Genomic DNA, 18,464 nt, shown 5'->3' with positions numbered 1-18,464 from the left:
GTCTTAAATAGCAAGTTTGTAAAATATCTGTTAAGGAGAACATAGGTATATATCATTCTGCCTTGTTCAGACAGAAGGAGAAGACGGATTCTATAACTGAGTGGTAACAATACATCTTAGAAATACAGAAATAAAAATATGACTTGCCTTTGTCAACAAGTGTAGCGTATCCAGAATTAGAACACTGACTTATTTCATTCTTCCAAATAAAGCCAGCTGGTAATATTACCTGTTCTTCAGACGACAAAAACATTCTTTTAAATTGACATGTTTTAAAAACAGATGACCAGTTACATACTTTAAAAAAAAAAAGCAACTACACATCAACATCATTGCTAAATATGTATGTACAAACCAAGCAATTTTAACATTTACTGTATAAAAATCAGATTTGCATTTACAGTCACATGAACTAGCTGGCATAGTAAACAGGCATATTCCATAGTAAATAGTGTTAACCACACAGTACGTGCAATATCACACAGTGTTTTTGTGTCTTTTTAAGCTGCTTGTAAGCTTCCTGAAACAAAGATACCAAAGAACATTTTCCGACTTGAACAAATGAAGCAGCAGCATCTCTGCCATATGTAAAGATCACTTTCCTTTTCCTCAGTGCCTTCCCTGTAGACTGATGTTAGCACAGATCCAGAAGTATGACTTCATTCTTTGATCTTTTAAAAACAGATGGGCTGGGGATCACCATGAAAACTGCAGCTTCTTAATCTTCTAACATAACTGTTAAGACCATGTACCTTCTTAGAAATCGTGCCAGTTGTTTGCACTGAGTTAAGGCAATTTTCTGGCATTAAATTTCAGTGACTCTGGCTGAAGGTCAAAAATATTTGTAACTTGTTCTAGAAGGCCCCAGCATATCCCCATATTTCTGTGGGGTCCTGTGACAATGTTATGGAGTGTTCCAGCAAAGCAATGTTCAGAAGTAGAAGTGTAAACGCGGCAATTCACATTTTAAAGCTACGCGTTCTTTTGCATTTGAACAGAAGAACAAATCACCTGCTGCCCTGCTGCAATGGATTATCATCTCACTGCTATCTATTTCTTCAGAGTTTTTACCAAGGTTTAGAATTCAGTTGAGTTTTCCAATTCCCTTTCACATCAGACCTTCTTATCTGTATCACAGTATTTAAGGTAAAAATCCAGTGTAAATGGTGTAATTCATGCCCTGCAAACTGCTGTAGTTAAATACATACAATGGCTCTTCTATCAGCCTCAGGAAAATGCTCTTCAAAACTGTTGATTGCACATTGATTGTTTATATACTAAGTCTAAAAGGGCGGTCATACCTGCCACCAGGATTTAGTATCTGTGACTCCATAAATTGACAAGCTCACCAGATGTATCAGTTTACAGTAGAATTCCCATGCTGATGTTGGCTTCCACAAGCCACCAAACAGCAATACAGAAGCCAGCAGATCCACGGCAGGCGCTGTCATCTGGAGCTCCATCAGCAACATTATCCGTAGCCACAGGTTGGCATGGACAGGTTAGCTCTGTCTTCTGGCTCTGTCAAAAACATGATCTGGATTTGTCTACACAAGGTGCCTTGGGAAAATCAATCTGGGTCAGCTGAGTAAATTATATTGGATTTAAACTCTGTGTAAGTTTTCAGATTTATGAGTGTTCAGTGTTTAACACTATTCAGTGTTTTAACACTATTTAGTATATCTGAATTTGAAAACTATCAACTTTCCTACCTTCCAGAGATGAGTTTTTGATGCCAAGAACTCCAGCACTGGTAGTTTCTTAACAGGGACTTGAAAGCAAGATTTATTCAGGTGTAGGAGAGGCTCTATGTAAATCCACAATTCTTAACTAACCTGCAAGAAGAATAATGGTAAATATGAGAGAATTAATAGTCAGCAGCCAAGAAGCTCATCTCTGTATATAGGGTTATAACAGGAGACATTTGGGTGCTAAATATTTAGACAGTGCTTTGCTGACATCCTAAAATTCAAGTTCATGGGGCACTGTCAATACGGTGGTTTTGCCCCTCTTTCCATAATAATTTATACAGACCAGAAGTGACTTACACAACTGAAACAAAAAGCAAAATTATTTAACTTGACAATATACATCTAAAATACAGATGTCTACATCTGACCTGTCAGATCACATTGTACACAAAAGTATATTTCTCTGTACAATTCCCTTCCAGAACAGATTAGATGGATTATACGCTCAAAATATGTATTTTTCTTCTCTGTATATAAAGCAGTGTGATATGACATGAAATATACACTGTACACTTCTGGAGACAAATTACATTAATGTATACTGAATTTTCCATTAGCCTAATATTTGTTTCATTTTGGCATGCCCTACTATAGATGATTGAGTTAATAAGAGCAGGTTTCAGATCTCTGGATGTACGTATGTTTTACATCCCCCGTCCCTGTGCAGATCATAGTATCATTACACTTGGAAAAGACCTCTAAGAGCACTTAGTCCACGTATCAGCCCATCCCACCATGCCTACTGACCACGTCCCTCAGTGCCACATCCACTCTGTACTTGAACACCTCCAGGGTTGGTGACTCCACCACTTCCCTGGGCACTTTCTCAACATATCTGAACAAAAGTAACATTTTAATGTTTTGCTTTTGGTGTGTTCCAGAGATCCAACTGTTTTCTTTTACTACAAATATGGTCGCTGAAGGTCTGAAGGTCGCTCGTTGTGATCACCATTGTCTCAAGACACTACATTCAGCTGCAGAAAGGACAGGGAGAAAAACCTCAAGGGCAGTGTCTCACATAAGATTGCTCTAGAAACTCACCTGCCCTTACCGTGATACCTTGTAAACTTTGCCAGATGTTCCTCAGCTCACGAGCCCCACTCCTCCAGCACAACCTCAGCCAGGCTCATGCCTCCATTCACAGACAGTGCATTCACCTGGGGCCATAACTTGGCAATTGCTGATCCATGCTCTTTATCAAAGCTTAAATTATGCGTAGCTAGTCTTTTTGGATGAGACTAGGTGGTGACATACTAATCTAGTTTCCTTCTGTAACAGGATAACAGATGGGAGAAGCAGGAGGTGTCATATCTTGACTGTTATTGACACTGACGTGCGTTATTCTTCTACCCAAGACAGAAACACAGTTTAGAGGAAACTAATATAGGATGAGTACAAAAATGGTTACGAAGCCATTCACCAGAAGCATTTAACAACAGAGAATTGTTTAAATTGAAGGCAGCATAAGAGTAAGTCTGGGATTTCTCAATATTTCCATTACCAACCTCAAGGATGGAAGATAAAATATTCTTATTCATTGTTGCAAATAACTCCAAGGTAAGAGAGAATGCCAGTTCACTGGAAGATGGGACGGAAACTCCGATGATCTTGACAAATTGGAAAAATAGTCTTGGGGTCTAGTTTGAGACACAGCAAAAGAAAGATTGGATGAGCTCAAAAAGGAGAAATCAAAATAATCAGAGGTCAAAAGACATGACCTCTGTGAAATAAAAAAGACTGGTATGGTTTAATCTAAAGATGACTACAGAAAATATGCCAAGAAAATGATGGTTAAACGCTAGCATAGATTGCACAGAAGGGTGTGAAATCCCCATCCCTGTATGTCTTTAGGAACAGGCTAACATCTGTCCAGCAAAACAAAGGGACAGCAGGTCAAGGGGGATAGGGAGAGGCTGAATCATCTCCAACCTGTTACTATCCTATATCCAGGATACAGTCATTTTGCATCTTCTAAAAAATTTGTTGGAAGTAGCTATGTTTAGAAGAATTGTACAAAGACCAGCATTTCTCATTCAGCATTCTCAGAGCTGAATGAACCCGAGCTTTTTGGTTGTTAGAAATTCAGTAAGTCCGCTAGCTCTCAGAGTTCACTGCGCTAAAGCTAAGGCAGTCAGACAGCCTGCTTTTATAATGCTTCCATTGAATAAATTTGCAAAGCTGCTACCTAGAGTCCACATTATTGCTCAGCGCCACTTTGTTAATTTGGAATCCAGATCTGGTGACTGATTTAGGAAAACAGTTCAGCTAATCCCCGGTGAATAGAAATCCTCAGCCTAAGATTGTATGGCTCACCAGATTCCCACATGTGCAAATGCAGCAGTTGCCTTGCAAAGGGAGGTTGAAATATCCAGTACAAACCTCAGGGGGGGTTCACATGACATGCAGGAGCTCCAAAAAGCAGAGGTAGAGACAACTGCAACCAGCACATGCCTACATGCAGAACAACTTTTGTGTACATGGAAAGTGCACATATGTATTCTAGAAAGCAGTTCTGTCAGGAGAACATGTAGAGTTAAAAATGATAATTCTGCTAATTAGCCTTGCCTAGTTTCTTTGGTCAGTGAATACAATTAGCATGTATACCCCCATGATAGCAACAATCTATAGATTTTAAACTGTTTTCATGTAATTGCCTTCTGCATGATAGAACAGAAATATGTCTGTCATTACAGGAAAGCTGTGCAGATTGCCTTCTGTCTCTCACGTAGCCGTGGGCTGACCTATTGGCCTTTGGAAAACAGTACGAGGCCCACATATTCCCTCAGACTTGGTAGCAGGTGGGCTAGGATAGTCCTGGGATGCTGAGAGAGGCCAGTCAGGGGCATGTTATATATTGTGCCTGCTCCTGCAGTAGCCATTCAAAATCAGAAATAAATAAGTAAATGTAATAAATATATATTTTATTATTATTATTAGGAATACAAAGAAAATTGATTCTTGCTCAGGGTTTTTATAAAGACGTAGCAATTGCTTTCTAAGGAGTCCTTCTGAGTGGCACTGCCTTCCTGCTTTAGTAGGGGTTGGACTCCATGGTCTCCAGAGGTCCCTTCCAAGCCCTACAATTCTGTGACTATGCACTAGAGAACAGCTTGAGTGCAAGAAAGAGTAGCCCAGTGCAGAACTTCCACCTACCCACTTCAGAGGAATCCCCCTGATAGGGAGGGTTCTTGCATCACCTCACATCATTTACAACAGGAGCTTTGAGAACGTTGTGTTAGATGTCCAGTTACTGACTTGAATGTGACCACGGTACCTCAGGCACATGTCATCCTTTCCTCATTCTTGCTGGGCCTTCCCATCCCATCCTCATCCCGTTGCATTTTTTTTCTTTTTTTTTTGTATGGGATTAACCTTGAAGACTATTGGTACCTTACCAGCAGGCCAGTGCTTCTCTCCTGTTCTCAGGAGGGCCAAGATTTACCCCCACACCATCTAAATGCACTTGCATACTTACTCCACCCAAAGAGAAACAGCTGCTCAGGATTCGGTTGCCCAACAATTCCAAGTGACATTGAAGGACTTGAGCCTTTGTCCCACATAAGAAACCAAGCACCAAGGAATTCAGGGTGCTCTCCAATGCATGACAGTCTCACGCCATAAACTTAGCCAACGTTTCTAACTTACTGATTTAAGTGCATGCTGGTGATGGGTTGAAACTGATGGTCCTGGAGGTTTTTTCCCAATCTCTTTGATTCTTTGAGTGGTCTTGCAGTGATGGGTTGATGGTTGGACTTGATGGTCTTAGAGGTCTTTTCCAACTTTAAGCATTGCTGGTCTGTTTCCTGTAATCTGTAGGTACATATATAAAGCAAGGCAAAGATATGTAGATTGTGTTGACTGACTTACAGCCCTTGAATCATCGTGTGCAGTACAGACACTCAATGTCAGCTATAATGAATGGCAAGCTGCATTTGCTGAAATAAGGTGGTGATTAAATGATGAGCAAATATTTTCTGAACATCATTTTACATCGACCCACTTTTAATAACAAACAAGGCATCTTTTTCATGTAACAATTTATAATTTTTATCTGCCTTGCTTCTAACCTCATCCTGTCTGGACTGTAATGCAATGGCCACATATTGGGAGCGTGCTGCAACTCCCTGGAAGCTAACAGAACTGCTGCAGGGAGTAGGGTGCCTTCTGGGTCCCCAGAAAATGATCATTCCCAAAGGAATGCTTCTAAGCTAAGCAGGCAGCATACAGACAAGAGCAGGAGCAGGGGCACCGTGCTTACACAGCCGTGTCTCCCCAGCCGCAAATACGCACGCTGCGTGCCTCAAACCACTTCCATTTGTATCTGCGTGAACGGATGTCAGAGATATTGAGCAACGTTTCTCTGTGCATTAGCCCTTCAGTACACAAATCCTCCCCGTTTCTCTTCCTGGAATTCCCCCTAGAGCAGTTATTAATTAGAGGCAGAGAAGCAGCGTTAACCTATCTATTAAAACGATGAAATGTAAATTCAGATGGATGCAGAGAAACGCTTCTTCTCTATTTACTCTTAATTTACATCTCGATGAGTCAAATCCCCACAGTCTCATCGCCAAGCCAAACAAATTCATCAGCGATTGAAGTCGCCTCGTGGGATCGCGCAGCACCACGCACGTCTTTAGTGAGCGCTATTGAGAAGGTGCGCAAAGAGCTCCACCGGCTCGCAGCGTGCGGGCACTGGGGGGCGGCTGATGTCCCGGGACACGGGGAGGGCTTACAAAACCCACTGACATAAAAAGGAAGGAAAGCAGCAGGTGTAGAGAAACCAGAAGGAGCCGACGTTAGCAGCCGGAGGCAAAATACTGATTTTTTCCATCCAGGAGACGCGAAGACGCGGACGCTTCTCGGAAAGAGAGAACGCGGCGCTCCCTTCCCTTCCCTTTCCTTCCCCTTTCCCGCAGCTCCCGCCCAGAGCCGCCGGTGTGGCCGAGCCGCAGCCGGGGGCCAGGAGGGGCTCTGAGCCCGGCCGCGTCCCGGCCGCTCCGCCCGGCCCCCAGGTGCGGCTGCAGCCTCCGCCCTGCAGGATCGGCCCGGCCCGGCCCTGCTGCTCGATGCTCCTCGCTCCCAGGTCGTCCCGACACACTCCTAGCACCGTCTCGACTGCCCCACACCATCCTAGCGCTGACCTCCTGGAGCGAACCCCTCCGGGTGCCTTCATTGCGAGGGTCCCCGCGGCCCGGGACAACCACGGCGGGTGGGGGGGGGGGGGGGGGAGAGAGGGGAGTAGGTGAGGACACACAGCTTCCAGCCCAGGTGCGGTGTTTGCAGTTTCCACGTCCAGTTTCCACGCCTCGGACAAACTCTCTCGGGGTGTCAACTTCGCAGAAAATGGCCGAACGCGATTTTTTTTTTTTCTGCGTTTGCACTCGTTTTGTATTTCCCCCTCCCGCAAAGTCGGAGCTGAAGGCAGGAGATAAAGAAGGGCAGCGGCGGTGAGCGCTGAGCGGCCCGGGATAGGCGGGGGGAGGCGGGAGGTGAAGGCAGAACCCCGGCTCCGGCCGCAGCCCGGGGGGGAGCACGGAGAGCTCCGGGGGCAGCGACCGCTGCGCGGGTGTCTGCGGGGAGAGATAAGGACCGGGCCCGAGAAACTGTAACAATGAAATAGCGAGAAGCGGGGATCGCTTGGAAGCAGCTGCAGCTCCGCCGGGTCGCTCAGAGAGGGGCGGGGGGACAGCGAGAGCACCCGGCAACGGGACGTGGGGCAGGGGGACATGGGGACAGGGGGGAGGAGGATATGGGGACGGGGGGGTATAGGGACAAGGGGATGTGGGGACAAAGGGACATAGGGACAGGGGGGAGGAAGACATGGGGACGGGGGGATATAGGGACAAGGGGATATAGGGACAGGGGGACATGGATATTAGGAACGGGTGGATTGGGACAGGTGGCCATGGAGCAGGGGGATATAGGGACACAAGGACACGGAGATCTGAGGACATGGGGACAGTGGGAGCGGGAAGAGGGAGCCCGGCGGGCAGAGCGGGAGCAAAACTGAAAGTCCCAAATCGCCCCAACACGCGTTTATCGGTGCGATGCTGAGGGGTGAAATGAACGGAATTCACTCACAGCCCCTGAAAGTTTTGTGCTGTGTTCTTTTCTTTTCTTTTCTTTTCTTTTCTTTTCTTTTCTTTTCTTTTCTTTTCCTTTCTTTTCCTTTCTTTTCCTTTCTTTTTCTTTCTTTTCTTTTCTCTTTCCTTTCCTTTCCTTTCCTTTCCTTTCCTTTCCTTTCCTTTCCTTTCCTTTCCTTTCCTTTCCTTTCCTTTCCTTTCCTTTCCTTTCCTTTCCTTTCCTTTCCTTTCCTTTCCTTTCCTTTCCTTTCCTTTCCTTTCCTTTCCTTTCCTTTCCTTTCCTTTCCTTTCCTTTCCTTTTTTCCCCTTTTCAGCTTTTCAGGCAGCCGGGAGTTACTTTCCGCGTCGTTGTCTCTACGGTTTACGTATTTTCAGCGCACCGCAAAGTTTCCATCGGTGAAATCCCCGCACTCCCCCGCAGCCGCTCAGCTCTGGGGACGCCGGGACCCGCCCGGAGCAGCAGCACAGCCTGGCCACGGGCGGCCCCGCCGCCACTCCCCGCGGTGTCCCCGCGATATCCCTATGCCAGTACCGGCACGGGGCACCCGCAGCCCCGAGGAAACCATGTCGGGATTCAAAACCGCTCGGAAGACGGTTGTTGGTTGCTTTAGTTTTTGTTTGTTGGTTGTTTTTTGTTGTTGTTATTTCTTTTTTCTTTCCCCAGCGGTATTGCAGCCTTTTCTGACTGTCTGAAGATTTTCTTTTTTGTCTTTTTTTTTTCTCTTTTTTCCTTTTTTTTTTCTTTTTTTTTTTCCTTTTTTTTTTTTTTTTTTTTTTTTTTTTTTTTTTTCCGGTTAATTGCTTTCGAGCTCCTGCTAAAAGGTATCCGTCGCTTTTCTTTGCGCGTTAAACAACTCTCCGTGCGCCGGGGCAAATCGAAGTCTCGGGACACGCAGCGCGCTCAGCATTTGCGTTCGGTATTTTTAACGACGGCACTGAAAATCGCCGCATTTAATCGTGCCAAAATGGGGAGATAACGCGGTCATCGGCCACCTCAGCTCACACCAAACCTACGCCAAGTTTGGGGGGGAGGCGAAACGCTCAGCGCCGGGGAAGGGAAGGAGGCACGAAATGAGGGACGTGGGGATATCTGCGAGGAGAAGCGCGTCAGAAAACGGAGGGACAGAAAGGTGCCGTGGAGGGGACGAGGTGGGCAATGGGGCTGGAGAGGGGGAGAGCACCGGTGTTTGGTTCGCGTCGTCAGGGAGAGCTCGGGGCTGGGGAACGAAAAGGGGAAAGGGAGCGGGCGGCCGGGGTTGTGCGGGCAGCTCAGAGACATCGGCTCGGGGACGGCGCAAAGGGAGGGAAAGGGAAGAAATGGGGGAAAATAACAGAAAGAAAGAGGAGGGAAGGAAAGGAGAAAGAAATATAAAGAAAGAAGGAAAGAGAGAAATAAAAAGAAAGACGGAAAGAAAGAAAAAGAAGGAAAGAAAGAAAAAGAAAGAAAAGACAAAACGCTGGGAAAGCGCTATCCCAGCGCAAGTTATTGAGATTTTTCGCTAAAGGCTGTCACGAATTGCAGAATATATACATATACAAATATATATATATAACCTCCCTCAGCCGCTCGTGACGAGCACGTTTCCAAGCCTCCGCCGCTAACGTACACAGAACCAAGGCTACGGCTGACACTTCCCAGCTACATAGGAAAAAAAAAAAAAAAAAAAAAAACCAACAACAAAAACCCAACCTCGACTCAATTCCAAACAACGACTTTGCCCTCGGACAGCCCCCGCCGCTCAGCTCTCCCCGCCCCGGGCCCTTCCCGCGGCCCCCGCAGCGCTCATAGGGCCGCACCGCCCCGCGCCCCTCCCGCCCCGCGACCGTTCGCTTTGCGATGCGAGGGCTGGGAGCGACCCTGCGGGGATCCCGAGCGGCGCTCGACCCGGCCCTAACAACAACCTGCTCGCCTACACACGACGAGGGCTGAAATAATAATTACGGAATGACGCCGCTCGAGATGCACAAAAAGTTTCCAGACCGAAAGAAAAAAAAAAAAAAAAAGTATATATATATATATAATGTGAAAAAAAGCCCCACGATCTCGGTAGAAGCGTCTCTTCGCTTCGACGCGCGGACCGCTTCGTCCCTCTGCGGCTTTCCCAACACGTCTCTTTCTGAGCCCATCCCGTCACTTCAACCGTGCGGGGCCGAAGGGGTCGGAGCGGCGCCGGATCCCCCCGGGGCGGCGGTGGAGCGCAGCGGGGCGCGGGGCGGGGCGGGGCGGTGGCGCGCCGGAGCCCTTCCTCGGGCCGAGCTCTTCTTTTCTCTTTTCTTTTCTCTTCTTTTCTTTTCTCTTCTTTTCTTTTCTTTTTTTTCTTCTTTTCTTTTCTTTTCTTTTCTTTTCTTTTCTTTTCTTTTCTTTTCTTTTCTTTTCTTTTCTTTTCTTTTCTTTTTTCTTTTCCTTTCTTTTTTTTTCCTTTCTTTTCCTTTTCTTCCTCTCCTCTCCTCTCCTCTCCTCTCCTCTCCTCTCCTCTCCTCTCCTCTCCTCTCCTCTCCTCTCCTCTCCTCTCCTCTCCTCTCCTCTCCTCTCCTCTCCTCTCCTGCTTTTTTTCTATCCCCCCACTCCCCCCCCCTCCCCGCGCATCTCTGCGTTTCCCGACGTTACACCGCGATTTTTCCATCACATCAAAGGGAAGTTTTTATTTTCTTTTATTTTCTTTTTTAATATATAATTTTTTAAAGCTCTTTGAAAATCGTACAGGCGTTGACGTTCCGTTCCGTTTGGCTGTCCCCGAGCCCGGCCGCCAAGCGCGCTCCTGGAAAACGGCGTTGGGACCGCGGAGTATCGCCCCCAAATGCCCACAACCACCGCCGCCAGTGCCCCTTCTGCTTTAGGAGGAGCTGGGGAAGCTGCTGGTGCTCAGTATCAGAGAGAGGGCTGGGAAAGGTTTTGTTTTTATAAAAATGGGGAAGGAAATGGGATTCGATCTCTCCATCCCCATCGGCGCGTCCCGATACGGTCCGAAAAGTTTGCAAAGAGAGGACGAGAAGTGAAAGCTCCCCACCCCCAGTCCCAGTCCCATGGGCACGGGGAGGCAGAGGAGCGAGGGAGGCTGAAGGCTTCTTCCCAAAAGAGGGAGTCCTGAGGTCATTTCAGCCTTTTCAACAGCCTGGATGTAAAGGAAAGCTCAGCGGCCGGGAGCTGCCCCGAGGTGCCCGGCCCTGCGCCCGCTGTGCCAAGTCGGGGCCGGCCGTGAGGCCCGAGGATGGCAGCCCCGCTGTGCGACCGCCGCCGCTTCTGTGTCACAGAGCGGGCGGAACAGCGAGAAGCGGGAGGGAGGTCGAGGGAGGGGGTGGGGGAGGGTCAGATCAGCTCCTTGATCTGTCCCGGAGGAAAGCAGCCCGCGGCCCGTGGTGACTTTTGCCTATGAGGCATCTAGTGGGCAGGGAGCGGTCGGTGTGCCTTCGGGAAGAGACGTGCGGCTCTGAGAACGTCGGAGCGGGGGGGGGGGGGGGGGAGGGGTGGAAGAGAGAAAGAAAGAGGAAAGAAAAAAGAAAGAGAGGGAGAGAGAGAGAGAGGGAGAGGGAGAGGGAGAGGGAGAGGGAGAGGGAGAGGGAGAGGGAGAGGGAGAGGGAGAGGGAGAGGGAGAGGGAGAGGGAGAGGGAGAGGGAGAGGGAGAGGGAGAGGGAGAGGGAGAGGGAGAGGGAGAGGGAGAGGGAGGGAGGGAGGGAGAAAGAAAGGAAAGAAAGAGAAAGAAAGAAAGAAAGAAAGAAAGAAAGAAAAGAAAGAAAGAAAGAAAGAAAGAAAGAAAGAAAGAAAGAAAGAAGAGAAAGAAAGAAAGAAGGAAAGAAAGAAAGAAAGAAAGAAAGAAAGAAAGAAAGAAGAGAAAGAAAGAAAGAAAGAAAAAGAAAGAAAGAAAGAAAGAAAGAAAGAAAGAAAGAAAGAAAGATTTTAAAAAAAAAAGCACCCTGCACCTAACAGCCCTTCCCCTCACGGCTTGCCCCCTGCTCGCTGCAGGACCTTCTTCTCACCAAAACCGACCCCAATGGATGCACTCCCGGTGCCTCACGCTCCCTTTCCCCCAACACTTGCAAGGACAGCGCGCTGCCCGCCCGCCCTCCGCCCGGCCTCGAGCTCTCCCCGCAGGCTCTCCGGTCCCGGCCTCTCCCATCGGCCCCGTCCGGCCCCGGGGCAGCTCGAGGAGTTCATTTCGGGCTGCGGTTTTGACTTCCAGCACAAAAAACTCTCCGTCTTTTCAGTGACACCGCGCGCTGTCCGCCTTCGAACCGGGAGATATTCGTTCGTTTTATTTCTTTCCGTAACGACGAGGAGAGAGCGGGATCCGGAGGGCGCAGCCCGAGCCTGGAGCCACGGAAAGCCGCTTTCATTTCATTCCTCCGGAGCCGTCCGGGAGCGGCACCGCGCCCCGCTGCCCCATCACCGTGGGCCGCGCGCGTTCCGCAGGGACTCTTCTCCCGAAAACCCCGAAGCGCGATGAAATCCACCGTCACTCGGGAGGGGAAATCCGCACGTCTCACGCGGGCGGCTCGGGGGGGAATCCCAGCTCCCGCCCTGCCCGGCCCGAGCCCGCTCGACCTCGCACCGCTGTCGGCGGGAGGGCAGCGCCCCGAGGCCGGGGACGGACCGAAGCCTCCGCCCGCCCGGGGCACGTCGGCCTGCGGCCCCGCGACAGCGGAGCGCCGGGTCCCTCGGGGCCGGGCCGGGTCTGGCCGGTGCGCTGCGGGGAACGGAGGCCGGCACCGCTCGGGAACGCGTTCTCTCGCCCCGACCGCGGGGGAAGGCCCTCCTCTCGTGTTTGCAGTTTTCTTTGTTTACATTCACTTTAGAAAACATTGGCCCGCGGCCAGCAAAGTGCGCTCGCGTTTCTCGGTGAAAAGCCGAGAGCGATCCGGCCCGGGTGGCTCCGCGCTGCCCGTCCTCCCCCTATCCCGCCGGAGCCCGGGAGCAGCGCGCTGCCGGCCGGCTGCACCTGCGAAGGGCACGGGCGGCTCCTCGCCGCTCGGTCTCCCCGGCCCCGGCCTCCCCGAGGCCGCAACAGGTTTCTCTGCGCGCACCGCCTCCCGCTGCGGGCTGCGGGGCGGCGCCGAGCCGCGCCGTGTCGCACCGCACCGAGCGGAGCCGCGCCGTGCCGCCCGCCCCGGCACACGGAGCCGCGGGGCGCGGCCCGGGGGGGGAGTCGGCGGGTGCCCGAGGTCGCGCGTGTGCGCCGGGCCGTTCGCCGTGTCGTCCCCCCCCCGTCCCCGTCCCCGCGGCCCGTCCCCCGGCGAGGAGCGAGTGCCGCCGCTCCGCCTTCTCCTTTTCGCAATGTTGACGCAATCTATAAATAGTGGAACAAAAGGAGCAACTTCCTCGCAGCTTTGCTGAAACTGCACAAAAAAGGCAACCGGGGGTGGGGGGGCGTTATTTTGATTTGATTTTTTTTGCCACCGCTTTCAAAAGCGAAGCCTCCTTCCCCCTCCCCCGCCGCTCTCTCGCTACTGGAAGATTACAGATCCGTGCGCGATTATTTTTTGATTCCTCGTTGTCTGCTGCGCTGGCACCGTCCTGCGAGCGGCGGAGCGGCTCGGCGCCGGGCTTCCCCCGCTGACAGTAAGTGCCGGGCGGGGAGGGCAGGGGGGAGGCGGGAGGCGCTCCCCGCCAGCCGCGCCGCACCGCACCGCACCGCGGGCCGAACCCCTCTCCCCACGCGCGGCTCCGCGCCCCCACGCGCAGCTCCCGCGCCTCGCGGGGTGCTTTTATCGGCGCGGTGGGGGTGTTCACGCGTCTTCCCCTTTCTCTTCCTCCTCCTGCCGCGCTCAGTGGGAGGGTGGGGGGATGCTGGTCACGATCACGCGTGTCCCAAACACCCTCCCACCCCCCCCCGACCCCCCGCGGAGGGAGAATTACATCATCCCTTCTGTAGTGATGCTACCTTAGCGTGCGCGCACCCGACACCTCGGGAGCGCGCGTCTTCCCTCTCGGAGGCGCGCGTTTCCCCCCACCCCGGCTCGGGCTCGGAGAAAGGCGCGCCCCCGCGTTCACACACACCCGCGCCGCCGAGTGTTTACAGTGCTGCCCCAACCGTATTGTGACGTCGCCTGAGCGACAGCGCGCCTGGCCAATGGGACGCCGAGGCCCCGCCCACCTCTCTCTCTCGCTCTCTCTCTCTCTCTCTCTCTCTCTCTTTCTCTCTCTCCCCCTCCTTCCCCCGCTCTGTGCGCGGCTGTCACGCTCCGCGCGCGCCGGCGCGCGTCCGCGGTTGGCGCGCCCCACGCTGGTGCTCCTAAGCTCGGGGTGCGGGAAAACAGCAAAAATGCTTTCTTTTTTCTTTTTTTCTTTTTTCTTTTTCCTTTTTTTCTTTCTTCTTTTTTCTTTTTTCTTTTTCCTTTTTTCTTTTTTTCTTTTTCTTTTAACCTCGTGCAAAGATAACAGCGCCTACTTACCCGCTGCAAAGCCCGTAGCAAAGATCAAAAAAAGTGGGTTTTTTTACACTTTTGAAACTTGTTGCGAGTTTAAGGCAGCAGTGCAAAATTCTCCCCCGAGCGGGCACCGGCTTAGTGCGGGATTTAGGCAACCGCCCGGCCCTGCTCGGCAGCGCACGGAGTTTTTAATGTGTTAATGGCTCGGGGAGGCTTCAAAGAGCGTTGCTGTTTTGAAGTCCAGGTGTTTCTATTTGCGCAGAAAATCGAGCGGGGAGCTCTGAGCTCCTACTGTTACTAAAGTTAAAAGGAAACAAAGTTGAGCTGCTAAGTCGGCAGTCTGGAATGAGTCAATAGTGTCTCCTTTGTCCTGCTAGGTTGTAGCTCCGCTCCGTTTCCTCCGCACCAGCGAGCGAGCGTTTCGCCCCTCGGCTGAATTCTCGGTACATTCTGTAAGCATCTCCCCCTCGCTAAGCAGCGAGGCTCAGAGGGGTCGAAGCCTCTCCGTGCTGCGGCTGCGGCTCGGGGCAGCGGGACGGCGCCGTGCAGGGCCGTGGGCTGAGCCAGCCGCCGTGCCGCAGCGCTCCGGGCGCGGTCAGCAAAGGGCCCTCGCAGGTTGGCACAGACGTCGCCCGCTCGCTTCTCCTTTCCCCGCGTCTGTTTTGCTTTTCGATCGCCTCAATTGCGTACGCGGCTACGTTACGGCCGTCCCTTCTCACGCTTGAAAAAGGCCGTCCCTGCTGCCGTGCCCAATACTTCAATTCTTTAAATATATTTTAGCTCTTCGCTCCCGGCTCTTTCCAGAAACGCCGCCTCGCAGGTCCTGCTAGTCACACGCGGTTTTCCCCGGTGGCCGTGAAGGCCTCGGCCGCGAGTTCCTAAAGCTTTCGTTTCGAGCTCGCGACGCTTCCCTTCCGCCCCACCGCTAAGGCCGGCCCCGGGTCGGGAACGCGGCTGCGGGCAACGCTGCCCCCCCGGCCCCGCGGCAGCCCCCGCGTCCTGCTCTGCGCCGACGAGCAGCGCCGTGCGGAATTAACCAGGCTGCGAGTCCGGCTGCCGCTTTTTGGGAGCCCGCACCCGGCCCGTCTGCGCTCCGAGGTGTCCCCTCCGGATGGCCGAATTATTTAACGGCGGAAAAAAAACCGCAGCGCTTGTTGGTGATGGGGAAGGTGAGGGCAGGAAAAAAAAAAAAAAGAAAAAAAGTTTAAAAAAATGGAGCCTGAGGCACAGAAGGAGCGGCACGGATCCAGCTGTCCTTTTATAGTAAGTGGTGTTTTACAGAAAGTGGGAAAGGAGAGAGAAGTGCCTCCCTTCCCGCAGCAGGACAGGGATGGTGCAGCCCTTCTCATCGCATTCCTGGAGGAATCTGCACGCAGCTCTTGGTTCTTCTCATTTCTGGAAACGAGAAGTGTCGTTCTCAGCAGTTCCTCCTCTTGAGCCCTACTGCCGGGTCCTGCCTCACCCTCTGCTGGGACTGAGGGATCTCTATTGAACAGTTTTCGAGCTTGGCATTCGTGCTTCATAAAAAGTCATAACTGATAGCTTTGATGAGCAATTTCTCTAAGTGCAGTTAACGCTCTTAATACTACGTATGTGTAAATGCTGTTAGTTAACTGGGGCGTTGCTTTAGAACGTGTACAAAGGAGACACCCAGCACAGACTGAAAGCAAACTCTCAGCCCACAAATATATCAAATACAAAGGATGGGAGCACGTTAGGAAACCTGCAGTAGTTCATCAGGTGAGAAGCAGGCACTTCAGACTGCACGAAGAATTAAAAAAGAGGTGTGCAGAAAAGCAAGCAGAGTTAGCTGGCAAAAGAGGATATGAAAACAACTGTACTTTTTCAGGGCTCTTCATATCCTTGTTTCTGGCTGAATGTGCTACGTGCATGAACATCCTTTCTTATAAAAGAATAAATTTCACAAAGATCCCACTGTATGGCAGTGTACTGATTGGCTGTCACAGCCCCTGGCTAAATATTAATGTTGGTCGCTTTTCCAAGTCAAATCTATGAGCTACTCTATCTGGAGAACTTGAAATCTCTACCCGCAAGTGAAACTCCAGCACGGTGCTTTTCTGACTTGCACGTTGTCTGTCCGTGTTTATAAGGATTTCCTTAGTAAATTACTTTTCGTTTGACAGTATTTTTTCTCCAGGTGTTGCTTAGGGAAATATCAGGCAGTCTCTTTTGATCTGAGGCTTGGTTTGTTGAAGTTTTACAATGCTAAGCAGCGTGACAAACACTCAGGACTAACCAGAAGGAGCTCCCCATCCGTGCAACCCCTTTGGTTTCATAACCCCTTGCAAGCTTAGAGCCATGATTTACATAGCAGCGAGGGAAAATGAAAATGAGGAGGAAGCCCATTGTGCCGTGGACGTGTATTTTCTCCTAACGCAGACTAGATTAAACCTGGCCTGTGCCACGAGAACAGTGAAAGGTGAGAGCAAAGGCGAGCAAAGGATCCTCCCTCGTAATGACACGCACAGTTAATGTTCTCTTCACCCAAGATAGTAAACCAGACCCAAAACGGGAAGGAGGATCTTGGCTATTCTTTCACCTCCCTCCCCACCCCCAGGCTCTGAGCCGTGGAGGAAGGATCGGGTTGCACTATTTTAAAGCTGGAGCAGCATGTGCACCTCCTCGGTACAGTGAGAGCACTGGGAGCAAAGCTCTCAGGGCTCCCTGCTCCCGGGGCTGTGCCTTATCCACAGAGCCAGCCTCCAATTCCCCTCCAAGTTCCCTTGTAAACGTACAATATTTGCAGGGATCTATACAAATAAGAAACTTCTTAAACTGACTTACCTTTGGCACGTGGCTTTGAAAGCTTCCTGCTCGATGCAAGTCACAATAGCATGCTGTCACCAGAGCTCAGCACTGCAGGTAAAGTCGACCTGTAAATGAATGAAATAAAGAAATCGAGTGCCTTTGCCTAATTTCCTAAGCTTAAATAAACTGGATCAATCAGCACATTGAAAAATATCATTGCTATGTCTTTCTCCCCACCACCTGAGCGCAGATGATTTCAAGTTTACCATACAGCTGATGCTAAATCTGTGCCAAGGTAGGAAATGGATCATGGTTTGGAATGGAAGTTCAGGTTAGGGCCATAATTCTGTCCCTGTCTCCAAACTTTTAAGATAAGGACAATTAAAGCTGTCCTACCCTTCACTGTAGCAAAGAGAGCAAAGATGAAATATGCATGGAATATACAGGATGCTCCATGGCCACGTGTGTTAAGGAACTGCAGAAGGAAGCCACAAGCCTTCCCTTGTTTGTAATAGGGAAAGTTCTGGGGAGCAATAGGAGATCCAGCACAAAGCACTGAATAGATTCTAGTGCCTAACTTAGTGGTTGATAACCCTGCCCATGGCAGGGAGCTGGAACTGGATGCTCTTTGAGGTCCCTTCCAACCGAAGCCATTCTGTGACTTTGATTCTATGATTCCAGGCTGTATAAAAGCATGCAGAGATGAGAGAAGCTATATAATCATGGGGTGACAAGATATGAACAGTTTAACTTTGCCTTAGCCACTTCTACCTGGACTCTGTGAGTTTTAAAAGGAGCAAAATCTCATTCAAGGCTTAAAAATACGTTGAGCTCTACAGATAAAAAGCCGTATGTCAAATTCAGCTATTCTTAATGTAGTGGGTAAAAAATACACAATTTTAACATACAGACTGGTAGACATTTCATTTGAAAGCAGGAATTAAAATAATGACAGGTTGTGTCACGTGAGAACACATTTACCAGCAAAACTGTCCTTTTCTGGTGCATGATAGTCAACCATGTGGAGGGAGAGGCTGCTGGAAATATGCAGGGAGCACAAAAATAGAGGGAAAGATGGGGAGTTTAATGGAAGATGCTGAGTTGATGACCAGAGCCTTCAGCAAGGCTGTTACCCTCTTTACTTTCTAATGCTGTGCAAATGAATTCTCTTGCAAATCAAAAGTTCTGCCTCTCTGTGCCCCTGAGGTCATTCGTGACCATGTCCTGACCCTGGCAGTTTGCAGTTGTCCTCAGCACAGGCACACACCTCCCTAACCACTGCGGCCCACGTCTGCTGTAGGTTGCATGCTGCTTCCCCCTTCCTTGTTTTTATTTTACAAATCTATTTTAAAAAATCCTATTACCTTTTACGTATTTCTGCATCTTTCCTTGCACTGAGAAGCTCCTTGATACTTAAGCAAATGTTTAGATATAAGCAAAAATATAGGCAGATAAGATTATTTCAGGCACTTTGCAGAAAAAGGAATACTTTCTTTTA

General features: G+C 50.2%; 2 protein-coding genes and 1 long non-coding RNA gene across 29 annotated transcripts in view; 2 read left to right on the top strand and 1 right to left on the bottom strand.

Annotated features, from left to right (window-relative positions):
* LOC104917492 (uncharacterized) overlaps positions 1 to 18,464 on the bottom strand; it is an 86,719-nt gene that overhangs the window by 24,471 nt on the left and 43,784 nt on the right. For 8 of the 26 annotated variants that reach the window (XM_085215894.1, XM_085215887.1, XM_085215906.1 and 5 more), the window contains exons 1-7: positions 6,498 to 8,175; positions 5,397 to 5,561; positions 3,257 to 3,388; positions 2,793 to 3,020; positions 1,713 to 1,835; positions 1,302 to 1,521; positions 148 to 234 (exon numbers count right to left, since the gene is read on the bottom strand). In XM_085215894.1, the coding sequence (XP_085072020.1) occupies positions 6,548 to 7,705 (1,158 nt within the window). In that variant the 5' untranslated portion in view covers positions 7,706 to 8,175 and the 3' untranslated portion in view covers positions 148 to 234; positions 1,302 to 1,521; positions 1,713 to 1,835; ... (2 more) ...; positions 5,397 to 5,561; positions 6,498 to 6,547. Of the gene's footprint in view, positions 1 to 147; positions 235 to 1,301; positions 1,522 to 1,712; positions 1,836 to 2,792; positions 3,021 to 3,256; positions 3,389 to 5,396; positions 5,562 to 6,497; positions 8,176 to 14,221; positions 15,683 to 17,002; positions 17,092 to 18,464 lie in introns of those variants that run through there. The other 18 variants (XR_014881005.1, XR_014881016.1, XM_085215909.1 and 15 more) reach the window with 8 other exon arrangements.
* Positions 6,227 to 9,518, top strand: LOC146545769 (uncharacterized). The gene is made up of 3 exons (XR_014881017.1): positions 6,227 to 6,405; positions 6,587 to 7,198; positions 8,149 to 9,518. It is a non-coding gene; the product is annotated as an uncharacterized LOC146545769 (long non-coding RNA).
* The window catches only part of LOC104917495 (uncharacterized), a 71,537-nt gene continuing 64,761 nt past the window's right edge, over positions 11,689 to 18,464 (top strand). For both annotated transcript variants that reach the window (XM_085215912.1, XM_085215911.1), the window contains exon 1: positions 11,689 to 13,388. In XM_085215912.1, coding sequence (XP_085072038.1) covers positions 12,273 to 13,163 — 891 coding nt within the window. In that variant the 5' untranslated portion in view covers positions 11,689 to 12,272 and the 3' untranslated portion in view covers positions 13,164 to 13,388. The remainder of the gene's footprint in view (positions 13,389 to 18,464) is intronic.

Source organism: Meleagris gallopavo, chromosome 1 (assembly GCF_905368555.1).
Source record: "Meleagris gallopavo chromosome 1, MGAL_WU_HG_1.1, whole genome shotgun sequence".
Taxonomy (NCBI): Eukaryota; Metazoa; Chordata; class Aves; order Galliformes; family Phasianidae; genus Meleagris; species Meleagris gallopavo.
This window is presented reverse-complemented; position numbering and strand designations above follow the sequence as displayed.